The sequence below is a fragment of the Physeter macrocephalus genome, chromosome 7 (genome assembly GCF_002837175.3).
Source record: "Physeter macrocephalus isolate SW-GA chromosome 7, ASM283717v5, whole genome shotgun sequence".
Lineage (NCBI taxonomy): Eukaryota > Metazoa > Chordata > Mammalia > Artiodactyla > Physeteridae > Physeter > Physeter macrocephalus.
In genome coordinates, this window is record NC_041220.1 from 38,309,121 (window position 1) to 38,322,347 (window position 13,227).

At 37.4% G+C, this 13,227-nt stretch overlaps 1 protein-coding gene across 1 annotated transcript in view; it reads left to right on the forward strand.

The window, feature by feature from the left end:
• Positions 1 to 7,658, forward strand: part of GNRHR (gonadotropin releasing hormone receptor) — a 49,238-nt gene extending 41,580 nt beyond the window's left edge. The window contains exon 3 of the mRNA XM_007108008.2: positions 6,360 to 7,658. Within this exon, the coding sequence (XP_007108070.1) occupies positions 6,360 to 6,604 (245 nt within the window). The 3' untranslated portion in view covers positions 6,605 to 7,658. The remainder of the gene's footprint in view (positions 1 to 6,359) is intronic.
• The last annotated feature ends 5,569 nt before the right edge of the window (positions 7,659 to 13,227 follow it).

Genomic DNA, 13,227 nt, shown 5'->3' on the forward strand with positions numbered 1-13,227 from the left:
CAGAACCCTAGGACAAACGGTAAAAGCAAAGCTATGCAGACAAAAATCACACAAAGAAGCATACACATACACACAGAAAGGAAAAAATATATATCTATATATTAAAAAAAGAAAAAAATAAGGAAGAGAGCAACCAAATCAGTAAACAAATCTACCAGTGATAATAAACTCTAAATACTAAACTAAGATAAATATAAAATCAGAAACTAATTAGATGCAGAAAGCAAACCCCAAGTCTACAGTTGCTCCCAAAGTCCACAGCCTCAATTTTTGGATGATTTGTTGTCTATTCAGGTATTCCAGAGATTCAAGGCACATCAAGTTGATTGTGGTGATTTAATCCTCTGCTCCTGAGACTGCTGGGAGAGATTTCCCTTTCTCTTCTTTGTTTGCACAGCTCCTGGGGTTCAGCTTTGGATTTGGTCCCGCCTCTGTGTATTGGTCACCTGAGGGAGTCTGTTCCCGCCCAGACAGGACAGGGTTAAAGGAGCAGCTGAATAGGGGCGTGTGGTTCACACTGGCGGGGGGGGGGGAGGGGTAGAGAATGCGGGGCGAGCCTGTGGCGGCAGAGGCCAGCGTGACGTTGCACCAGCCTGATGCGCACCATGTGTTCTCCCGGGTAAGTTGTCCCTGGATCACGGGACCCTGGCAGTGGCGGGCTGCACAGGCTCCTGGGAGGGGAGGTGTGGATAGTGACCTGTGCTTGCACACAGGCTTCTTGGTGGCTACAGCAGCAGCCTTAGCATTTCATGGCCGTCTCTGGTATCCGTGTTGATAGCCGCGGCTTGTGCCCGCCTCTGGAGCTCGTTTAGGCAGTGCTTTGAATCCCCTCTCCTCACGCACCCGGAAACAATTGTCTCTTGCCTCTTAGGCAGCTCCAGACATTTTCCCAGACTCCGTCTCGGCTAGCTGTGGCACACTAGCCCCCTTCAGGCTGTGTTCACGCAGCCAACCCCAGTCCTCCCCCTGGGATCTGACCTCGGAAGCCGGAGCCTCAGCTCCCAGCCCCCACACGCCCTGGTGGGTGAGCAGACAAGCCTCTCGGGCTGGTGAGTGCTGGTCAGCACCGATCCTCGGTGTGGGAATCTCTCCGCTTTGCCCTCTGCAGCCTGTTGCCATGCTCTCCTCCGTGGCTCCGAAGCTTCCCCCCCTCCACCCCGTCTCCGCCAGTGAAGGGGCTTCCTAGTGTGTGGAAACTTTTCCTTCTTCACAGCTCCCTCCCAGAGGTGCAGATCCTGTCCCTATTCTTTTGTCTCTCCTTTTTCTTTTTTCTTCTGCCCTACCCAGGTACATGTGGAGTTTCTTGCCTTTTGGGAAATCTGAGGTCTGCCTACATTCAGAAGGTGTTCTGTAGTTGTTCCACATGTAGATATATTTTTGATGTATTTGTGATCTCCATGTCTTACTCCTCCACCATCTTAAATGTCTCTGTGTATTAATTTTGTACCCTGCAACTTTACCAAATTAATTGACGAGCTCTCACAGTTTTCTGTTAGCATCTTTAGGTTTTTCTATGTATAGTATCATGTCATCTGCAAACAGTAACAGTTTTACTTCCTTTTTTCCAATGTGGATTCCCTTTATTTCTTTTTCTTCTCTGATTTCCATGGATAGGACTTCCAAAAATATGTTGAAAAAAGTGGCAAGAGTGGACATCTTTGTTTTTTCTTGATCTTAGAGGAAATGTTTTCAGATATTCACCATTAAGCATGATGTTAGTTTGTCATATATGGCCTTTATTATGTTGAGGTATGTTCCCTCTATGCCGACTTTCTGGAGAGTTTTTATCATAAAAGGTGTTGAATTTTGTCAAAAGCTTTTTCTGCATCTATTGAGATGATCATATAGATTTTATTCTTCAATTTGTTGACATGATGTATCACACAGATTGATTTGCAGGTATTGAAAAATCCTTGCATCCCTGGGATAAATCACACTTGATCATCGTGTGTGATTCTTTTAGTGTGTTATTGGATTCTGTTTGCTAGTATTTTGTTGAGGATTTTTGTGTCTATGCTCATCAGTGATATTGGCCTGTAATTTTCCTTTTTTGTGTGGTATCTTTGTCTGGTTTTGGTATCAGGGTGACGCTGGCCTCATAGAATGAATTTGGGAGTGTTTCTCCCTCTGCAATTTTTTGGAAGAGTTTCAGAAGGATAGGTGTTAAATCTTTTCTAAATGTTTGATAGAATTCTTCTGTGAAGCTATCCAGTCCAAGACTTTTGTTTGTCAGGAGTTTTTAAATTACAGTTTCAATTTCAATACTTGTGATTGGTCTATTCATATTTTCTATTTCTTCCTGGTTCAGTCTTGGGAGATTGTACCTTTCTAAGAATTTGTCCATTTCTTCTAGGTGTTTATTTTATTGGCATATGGTTGCCTGTAGTAGTCTCTTAAGATCCTTTGTATTTCTGTGGTGTCCATTGTATAATAACTTTCTCCTCTTCCATTTCTAATTTTATTGATTTGAGCCTTCTACCTCTTTTTCCTGATGAGTCGAGCTAAAGGTTTTTTGTTTATCTTTTCAAAGAACCAGTTTTTAGCGTCATTGATCTTTTCTGTTTTCTTCATCTTTATTTCATTTATTTCTGTTCTGATCTTTATGATTTGTTTCCTTATACTAACTTTGGGTTTTGTTTGTTCTCCTTTCCCTAGTTGTTTTAGGTGTAAGGTTAGGTTGTTTATTTGAGATTTTTCTTATTTCCTGAGGTAAGATTGCATTGCTATAAACTTCCCTCTTAGAACTGCTTTTGCTGCATCCCATAGGTTTTGGATCATCGTGCTTTCATTTTCATATGCCTCTAGGAATTTTTTTTAATTTACTCTTTGATTTCTGCAGTGATACATTGGTTGTTTAATAACATGTTGGTTAACCTCCAAGTGCTTGTGTTTTTTACAGTTTTATTTTTTTTGTAGTTGATTTCTAATCTCGTAGCATTGTGGTTGGAAAAGAAGCTTGTTATGATTTCAATTTTCTTTAATTTACCAAGGCTCACTTTGTGGCCCAGCATGTGACAAATGCTGGATAATGTTCCATGTGCACTTGAGAAGTATATGTATTCTGCTGCTTTTGGATGGAATGCTCTATAAATATCAATTAAGTGTATCTGGTCTAATGTGTCACTTAAGGCCTGTGTTTCCTTATTGATTTTCTGTCTGGATAATCTGTCTATTGATGAAAATGGGGTGTTATAGTCCTCCATTATTACTGTGTTACTGTCAGTTTCCCCTTTTATGACTGTTAGTATTTGCCTTATATATTGAGGTGCTCCTACGTTGAGTGCATATATATTTACAATTGTTATATTTTCTTTTTGGATTGATACCTTGATCATTATGTAGTGTTCTTCTTTGTCTCTTGTAACAGTCTTTATTTTAAAGTCTATTTTGTCTGATATGAGTATTGCTACTCCAGCTTTCTTTTGATTTCCATTTGCATGGAATACCTTTTTCCATTCCCTCACTTTCAGTCTGTATGTGTCCCCAGATCTGAAGTGGGTCTCCTGTAGACAGCATACATATGGGTCTTGTTTTTGTATCCCTTCAGCCACTCTGCCTTTTTTGTTGGAGCATTTAATCCATTCATGTTTAAGGTAATTTTCGATAGGCATGTTCTTATTGCCATTTCGTTAATTGTTTTGGATTTGTTTTTGTAGGTCTTTTCTTCCCTTCCTCTTTTGTTCACTTCTCTTGTGATTTGATGACTAACTTTAGTGTTGTATTTGGATTCCTTTTTCTTTTTTGTGTGTGTATCTATTGCAAATTTTCAATTTGCAGTTTCCATGAGCTTTTGATATAGCAGTCTATATATAAACAAGATTGTTTTAAGTTGCTGGTCTTCTAATTTCAAATGCACTTCCAATATCCTGCATTTGTGCTCTCCTCACAATTGCTGGGTTTGATATCATATTTGTGTGCAGATGATTTCCTACCTTTACTGTATGTATGCCTTTACTGGTGAGCTTTTCCATTCATAATTTTCTTGATTCTACTTGTGGCCTTTTCTTTTCTGCCTAGAGAAGTTCCTTTAGCATTGTTGCAAATCCAGTCTGGTGGTGATGAATTCTCTTAGCTTTTGCTTGTCTGTGAAGCTTTTGATTTCTCTGTTGAATCTGAATGAGAGCCTTGCTGGGTAGAGTATTCTTGGTTATAGGTTCTTCCCTTTCATCACTTTAAATATATCATGCCACTCTTCTCTGGCCTGCAGAGTTTCTGCTGAAAAACCAGCTGATAACCTTATGTGGATTCCCTTGTATGGTATTTGTTGCTTTTCCCTTGTTGCTTTTAATATTTACTCTGTCTTTAATTTTTTGTCAATTTGATTACTATGTGTATTGGCTTATTCCTTCTTGGGCTTATCCTACAACTCTGTGCTTCCTGGACTTGGGTGACTGTTTCCTTTCCCATGTTAGGGAAGTTTTCAGCTATTACCTCTTCAAATCTTTCTCAGGTCCTTTCTCTCTCTCTCTCTCTCCTCTCCTAATTTGAATGTTGGTGATTTAATGTTGTCCCAGAGGTCTCTTAGACTGTCCTCATTTCTTTTCATTCTTTTTTCTTTATTCTGATCTGTGGCAGTGATTTCCACCATTGTGTCTTCCAGCTCACTTATCCATTCTTCTGCCTTATTCTGCTATTGATTCCTTCTAGAGTATCTTTCTTTTTAGTTATTGTATTGTTCATCTCTGTTTCACTGTTCTTTAGTTCTTTAGGTCTTTGTTAAACATTTTTTGTATCACCTTGATCTGTGCCTCTATTCTTTTTCCAAGATCTTGGATCATCTTTACTACCATTACTCTGAATTCTTTTTCAGGTAGATTGCCTATCTTCACTTCACTTAATTGTTATTCTGAGGTTCCATCTTGATCGTTCATCTGGGACATATTCCTCTGCCACCTCATTTTGTCTAACTTTCTGTGATTGCGGTTTCTGTTCCACAGGCTTCATGGTTGTAGTTCTTCTTGCTTCTGCTGTCTGTCCCCTGGTGGATGAAGCTGTCTAAGAGGCTTGTGCAGGCTTCCTGGTGGGAGGGACTGGTACCTGTCTGCTGGTGGGTGGAGCTGGGTCTTGTCCTTCTGGTGGTCAGGGCTGTGTCACGGGGTGTGTTTAGCAGGCAGCAGTGTGCTCGGGAAGACTTTAAGCAGCCTGTCTGTTGATGGGTGGAACTGTGTCCCTGCTCTACTGGTTTGGCCTGAGGCATCCCAGCACTGGAGCCTACAGGCTGTTGGGTGGGGCCAGGTCTTGGTGAGAAAATGGCAGCCTCCAAGAGGGCTCATGCCAATGAGTACTCCCCAGAACTACCACCACCAGTGTCCTTGCTCCCACAGTGAGCCACAGCTACCACGCATCTCCAAAAGAGACCCTACTAGCAGGTAATTCTGGCTCAGTCTCTTATGAGGTCACTGTTTTTTTCCGAGTCCTGGTGTGCACAAGACCCTGTGTGCACTCTCCAACAGTGGAGTTTCTGTTTCCCCCTGGCCTGTGGAATTCCTGTGATCAATCCCCTGGCCTTCAAAGCCAGACCCTCTGGGAGCTCCTCTTTCCATTGCCTGACCCCCAGGCTGGGGAGCCATACATGGGGCTCAAAACTTTCACTCCTATGGGAGAACGTCTGTGGTATAATTACTTTCCAATTTGTGGGCTGCCAACCCAGCATGTATGGGATTTGTTTTTATCACAACTGAGCCCCTCCTACCGTCTCACTGAGTCTTCTTCTTTGTCTTTGGATGTAGGGTATCTTTTGGGGTAGGTTCCAGCATATTTTGTTCAGCAGTTAGTTGTGATTTTGATGTTTCTGTAAGAAGAGGTGAGCTCACGTTCTTCTACTCCACCATCTTGTCCTCGTCCTTCAATGTCCTTAATGCCAACTAGGATTTTGACACCATTTCCAATGCATGTGTTTCTTCCATGTGCCAAGCTTGCATTGCCTCCCACAATGGCAATGGCACCTCCTGCGTGGCCAGTCAGGAAAGAGGGTGAATTTATAAATTTATAAAGTAAACATGGTTATGTTGGCATGACAACCAAAAGGTAGGGAAATCAACTCAGCTTAACCTCAGTCTGCTCTCTTAAATTTATATTTTAAGAACTTGAGTAGCCCCTTATTTCAAATCCATATTAGTTTGATGGAAAATTTATTTTAAGAGCACTACTATCTTTAATATTTTCTATTTATTATGTAACATAGTGGAAAACTTGAAATATAAACAAGCTTTTCAAACAAATTGTCATTATTAAAAATATTAGAAATTTGCTTCCATTATATTCATCAGGTTGAATTATGATTCTCTCTTCCTTTTTGTCTACTTTGGTTTTGTAATAAAACTGGTTGTTAAATACCTTCTCTTTTCTCTATCTAAAAGAACTACAACTGAATCAATCCAAGAATAATATACCACAAGCTCGACTGAGGACCCTAAAGATGACGGTTGCATTTGCCACTTCATTTACTGTCTGCTGGACTCCCTACTATGTCCTTGGAATTTGGTATTGGTTTGATCCTGAAATGGTAAACAGGGTGTCAGATCCAGTAAATCACTTCTTCTTTCTCTTTGCTTTTTTAAATCCATGCTTTGATCCACTTATATATGGATATTTCTCTCTGTAATTGTTAGACTACATAGGAAGTCACATAAACATACACGTAAACTATGTAGGACAAGGTAATGAATTTCCCCTTTTGGGAATGATAAACACAAAGCATATTCCAGCACATTTACATACAAACAAAGCAGAGTTTCAGATTATGGTATTATACTTATTCCTTTGGAAATCACATTGTCAGAAACTCAATTACTAGGAAAATTTTTTCAGGAAAAATAAATATTTCCTCTTAACCATTAGCTTCTAAATTAATCTCTTCACTTTCTGAGCTCCTATAACACATTATATGGGTTTTTAAATCACTTTCTTCTTGTATAATAATATATAAATATTTAAAATAGCCATGGCCTAAGGCAAACAGATGCCAAAAAGTAACGCTGAGAAACACAGTCCTAACCTCAGCATGCCTTGGAGAGTTTTTCTCCAAAGGGGCTTAGCAGCAATTACAATCTTATGCTAAAACAATAAATACATAGAGCACAGAGATAGTATTTCCCTTGCCCATGTGATCAGTTTTCCCTTCTATGGTTTAAAAAAACAAAATGCAATGAATCAAATTTTTTCCTTGGCTTCAAAAGCATTCTGATGTTTGGAGTATTCAGCAACCAACCCACCGTCCACTGCTCCAACCTGACAAGACTTATAAATAGTTATCGTTCATCCCATTCTTCACTTGGTACAGGTTGTGAAGTGCCTCCATATAAAAGGGAGTTGCAGAGGGGCTCAGATTTGGACAGGGGGTTAGAACATTCCTCCTGGGCTGTGTAGTCTATGGAGTTTGCGGTAATTAAGTGTAGTAATAATAACACTGTTTTAAAATACAATGATGAAAAGATATATACTGATTATGTTTTATAAATAACATACCTTCTCTTTTAATATCAGGGATTTTTTTCTATCTTCTGATCTTTCTAAATCCATAATCCACAAATCACTAAAAAAAAAAAAAAGAAATCAAGCAAATGCACAAGCAAAATGTTATTTGATATGTAAAATTAACTCTGAAAACCTCAGTTTCACTATATATAGGTCAAAGGAGACAGAAGGGTATTAGAAAAGGGAAAAGAAAAACTCTCTGTAAATGTATAACTAATACCTGCTGATGTTCACATTGAGTGGTATGGTTTCCAAAATATGTCAGCACAATACCTTTTTTAATTCAGGCCTGTTTCCACCCATTCCATGAAAAAGGGGATAGGATGAAAGGGTTCTATAATATCCATTAAATAAGAAAACCGTATCAGGGAATTAAAAGAAATTAAACCACTCTTTAACTTATTTTTTAAAAGAAATAGGTAAAATATTATTATATTCACATGAGGTATGTAGTGCCAAACAAAAGATGAAATGTCGTTTCCACACATTCCAGGCCTTGTGGAACTGTGGTAAGTAAACTACTAATTAAACTAATGGTAGGTCTTTCTTTTCCTTATTTTTCTCTTCTCATACTTTGGCTTTTAGTGTTCTAGTGTGTAGTAGTTATTTTTCCACATTCTAGGTTATTTTCCAATTCTGTCTCCATTGGTCCTATTTCTGTCACTATTGAACTCCTTCCTTCTACTCTTTCATTCTTATCTCCTTTTTACTAAACTCATACCTTTAATTAGCCAATCAATGCCCCAACTCTACAGTTGAATTGGGCTGGACTCAAATTTGTAGTGTGCTAAAATGCTCAAAGTTAACTTTAAAGGTGTGTATACTGATACCAAGAATTTAAAGTTCCACTAGATGACACAGGAATATAGATAAGTCATAGCAAAACCATTCTTCTCTACCATCTCTTTATCATATGTTTTCTTATTCCCAAACTGATAACAATTCTTACATATGTATTTAAAGGCAAAAATATACAAGATACAATCTAAGGGCTTTGTTAGATATGTGTTTATTGAACATATGTCAGTTTGGCTTTTACACATTCAAGAAACTGCTCTTAGATACCCTCTCAGGCATTTTTTAATACATTAACTAAAGGGCTATTCAAAATCTTGATACAGGTGTTTTTAAACTGTGGGCCATGCACAAAACTGTATTACAATGCAACTGCTTTACTTTTATTCCTATTTGTGTTATTTTATGCATTTAAAAACATTATCCTGAGAAGGGTTTTTGGCCATACCAGACTGCCAAAGGAGCCAATGTCACAAAAAAGGTTAGGAATTCGCAACTGATTCTGTATATTCATAAAGAAGTTTATTACAATAAAAATGTATCAGAATGTATTCACCTGATACATTTATATATATATTCATAATAATGTTAATATTGAAACTGTACTGGATTGTTTCAATTTGATCACTCACCATTTCAACCTTAAAAACTCTCTTAAGGCTCAACATGTAATGAAAAACTTGGCAGAAAAAAGTATATTATATAAATGTTGCGGTCTGTAAATTATAATGTGGATATGGATTTATACCAAAATTAATAGCGCAAAAGGTAAATGTGGCTTTTAAGTTAAAGATACATCACTCAACATAGAGTATTTCATATTTGGTATTACAGTCATTTACTCTATTTTCAGTCATAATAAAAGATGAGGATTCCTTTTAAAAAAGGATATGTTCTGCAGAGTTAATCCAATATATCAGATAATTAAGATTCTATCTTGGACATCTCCTCTTCTATTTGGCATATAAAACTGGTTAAAAAATGGATTTCCTCTTGCTAAATTCAGTTTAGTAATACATGACATGAACAAACAACAATGAATTAAAAGATTGTGCAAATTCAATTTCAGCCTACAAAACAGAGATATCATAGCTTAAAACAAACAAACCAAAAATGTTGGAGTACTACAAACATAATCTTCCCAGCAGCATAAATAAGTGTAAATGAGTTAGAAAAAAATTTAAGTGCCCTGATCTCAGAACTTACTTGGTAGTCACAAAGAGATAATATTTATGAGCAGTTAAAATACATTTGAATTTCATCTATTTTACCTTTCGCCTAGTTTCAAATGTTGAACCAATTCTTGTTGTCTAATTACTATAAATTGTGTCCATAGGAGACTAAATAGAATAAGATTCAATTTAATTTCTAAGATTAATTGATTTAAATCTTCAATTTAATTCTTTTGTTATTAAGTTTAAAAATTAGGTATAAAACAATGAGTCTAATTTTTAAAATTATATAATATATAAAGTGCATGCATAGGAAAAATAGAATATGTGCAAAAAATGTTGATATAGTTATCTCTGAATGATTTTTAAAATTTCTTGTGAATACCTGTATCCCAAATTTCCAGAATGAACATATATTGCTTTTCTAATGAGAAAAAGGTACAATAAATATTATATGTGTGTTTGTATGACTTTTGTGCTGTTTCTGTTAGAGTGCTTTCTGCTGTAAGCAATAGAAATGTCAGACTAGACGTGGCATGTTTTCATTTCACGTTACAGGAAGTCCAGAAGAAAGCATGCAGAGTTGGTTAGTTCAGAGCTTTGAGTCATTTTCTCTGCATCCTCTAGGTTTTAGTGATCAGAAACTACTTGTCACCAACTAGCAGTCTCAAAGGCACAACGAAAGGGTGGCTTCTCACTATACATCTCTCCTTCCCAGAACCCTCAGCACTTCCTCTTAGATTGGCTAGAACTGGAGCACATGACCACCTCTAAACTATCACTAGCAAAGGAGAAAGGGATTACCCTAAACACCTTAAGGGTATGTTTTATCTTATGGAGAGCAGCACTCAATTTCCCTGAACATTTAGTCACCTGATAACTTTAAAAAGATATTTAGTTCTTTTTTTCCTCTCTTTTTTTTTTTCTTTTTTTGTGAGAGCAAGAGGGGAATGTTTTGGGGATCAGAAGACAGAAGTACCTGCTACAATCACCAATTACCTTCTCAAAATAAAATCAGGACAATGTATATCACAGAATTTAAATAGCACACAATTTAAACACAAAGAATAAAGGCTAAATATAGTCTTGGTACATTGTAATTACACAATAAATGTAGCCCTAAGGGAAAAGAACAAACTTTATTGTTTTTCACAATCTAAATCCAAACATTTAAACTCCTGTGGTTGGAATCTTCATGTGATGCATAGAGGGTAACTTCCACCCAATTATTGACTTTCTTTCATAACTGGTCCATTGGATAAGAAATTTGCATAAGTTTTAAAAATTCTAACTATCACTTCAGATCAAGAGAATAATTGTCAAATAAATTATTAAAAATGTGATTAAAACTAAAAAAATGAAAACTAAAAAAAAAAAAATGTGGCAACCTGAAGTGGATTTCCCATGAAGCTAATGAAACTTAATTTTAAAGCTCCTCATTTAGCCCCCTCATGAGCCTTGGAAAAGAAGTCTTCCCATGGGTACATGCTTTTATAAAATTCATAAAAATAAGATATTATAATTACAATAATTAAGACTATCTCTTTTCACTTTTACTTCCCCTCTGTCACACTCATCCCCCAGATGAGGTGGTGTTGGAATGGCCATGGATAGCTTTGGGATCCAGCCAAGGGGAACTTGAATTAGGTATATATTTACATTGAATCTAGAGGGATATTTTGTGGTTCTTAGTCACTTTCATGTGTAGTTAAGTCACTGCTAACCATCACAGTAAGCATCTAGGCATAGTACTAGATAAAATATTGTCACCCCCATACTGACTTACGTGGCATAGTGACAGGAAAGTGTAGGGCCAGAGGTCATATCATGATATGGAGGTGTCTAGAGTATGGCACCAGAACTATTTGAGTAGTGGAGGAAAAGTAGGATATAAAACGTACAGAAACTGGTCTACAGAAACTATTTCATTCTTTAGCATGTCCACCCTAAAGTGACTCCCAATAAATCACACCCCTGTATAAGCTACTCTGGCTTCCAACCATGCTTTACCTATGGAAAAGGTAATGGGATATCATTTCTTTGATTAAGCTATAAGGTAAAGATGATAGGATGTTCCTCCCATGACTCTTGTTACATTATATATGATTATCTTAGCTGACTGAGCCCGAAATTCTCCTGCTGCCCTTGAAGAAGCAAACAGCCACACTGTGAACTACTTTTGCAGAGAGTACGTGGCAGGGAATTGTGAGCAGCCTCTAGGACCTGAGGGTAGCCTCTAGTGGACAGCCAATGAGAAGCTGGGACCCTCAGTCATACAGATGCAAGGAAACGAATTCTGCCAACAACCTGATAGCCTGCAAGTGGACTTGCCCTTAGTCAAGCCTACAGAGAAGAGCACGGCCTGGCCAACATCTTGATTAAAGCCTGCTGACACCCGAAACAGAAGACCCAGTCTCATGCCTGGACTCCACACCCACAGAAACTGTGAGATAAATGTGTGTCATTTCAAATCACTATGCTTGTGGTAATTTATTATGCAGCAATGGAAAACTACTATACTTAGCATGTAAGATTGTAAGAAAAAGATTGGGTCCTCATCAAACCCTAGTTAAAATAGAAATTCTCTCCTTTCAGAAATATACTCAACAATGCAGCATATACAATTATAAATGCCTACATTATTTTTTCTTTTTGACTGGAAATGTAAAATTTATCAGAATTCCTGTGTTTGTAGGGTACAAAACTGTAGCAGTACTAAAGCCATTGAGTACATCTGTTTCATGCATCTCAATGTATGCGATTAAATGTTAGGATGTCATTACTTACAAAGAATTTTGAAGTTGAAAGAAAAAATTTAAAACTATCACTATATAAAACATTGTTATACTAAGACATAATTAGGGAGTATGCAGCCAAAATAATTTAGGGGAAAAAGTACTTTAGAGTTATGTCAAGCAGTTAATGCTTAAAATTATTACTTTTTTTTTTTTTTAGGATTTGTGATGCTTGTAAAAACTTCAGGCCCCAGAAAACATGAATCCTTTTGATAGGAACTAAGCCCCTGCATTATTTCTAAGACCACTTCCCACTTTCCAAACTTATACACTAGTTCTGGTAAAAGGATTCAAATCTTATGTTCTTGCCAAATTCACTATCCCAGTGATCTCTTCAGAAAGCTAGACTTGCTAGAATGGGGTCCTGCCTTATTCTTACCTTTCTAATGCCTCCTCTCCATTAGAATGGGACTGAAGTCTGCTCCTAAACCAACTTTAACCAACTTTAAGGAGAACATACTATTTTATTTCAGGCATCTCTGCTGCAAACTATATACTGGTCTGTGTACCAAAATCTCTAATGCTCCCTACTTTTACAGATTTTTAATTACTATGCTCCACCCACCTGATAGGATGTATCTTGCTGCACTCTCATCCACTGCTTTCTCTATTACTAGTTGATCTCCGGAACTAGTAATTATCTATCACTAAACATGCTGAATGTGTTCTACTTTCCAGGATGCACTTACCATATTCACTGATAGCTTGTTCCTCTACAACAATTACTTGCCCCAATAGATGTAGTTCCCAGGAATACCTTCACAAGGTCTCCAAGTCCATTGCAGATAACAATCCCATGACAAGTTATTTGACAAAATGCAACCACTATCAGAATAGCACTGTCAAATTCAATAGAAAACAGATCCCAAATAGAAATGCAGAAGCTGACAAAGATTTATTAGAGGAGCGCTCTCTCAACTTCCCACTATTAAACCTTCCTAAACTATATCCTGTTCTCTGTGTTCTCCTATTACAATGGAAGACTTGTC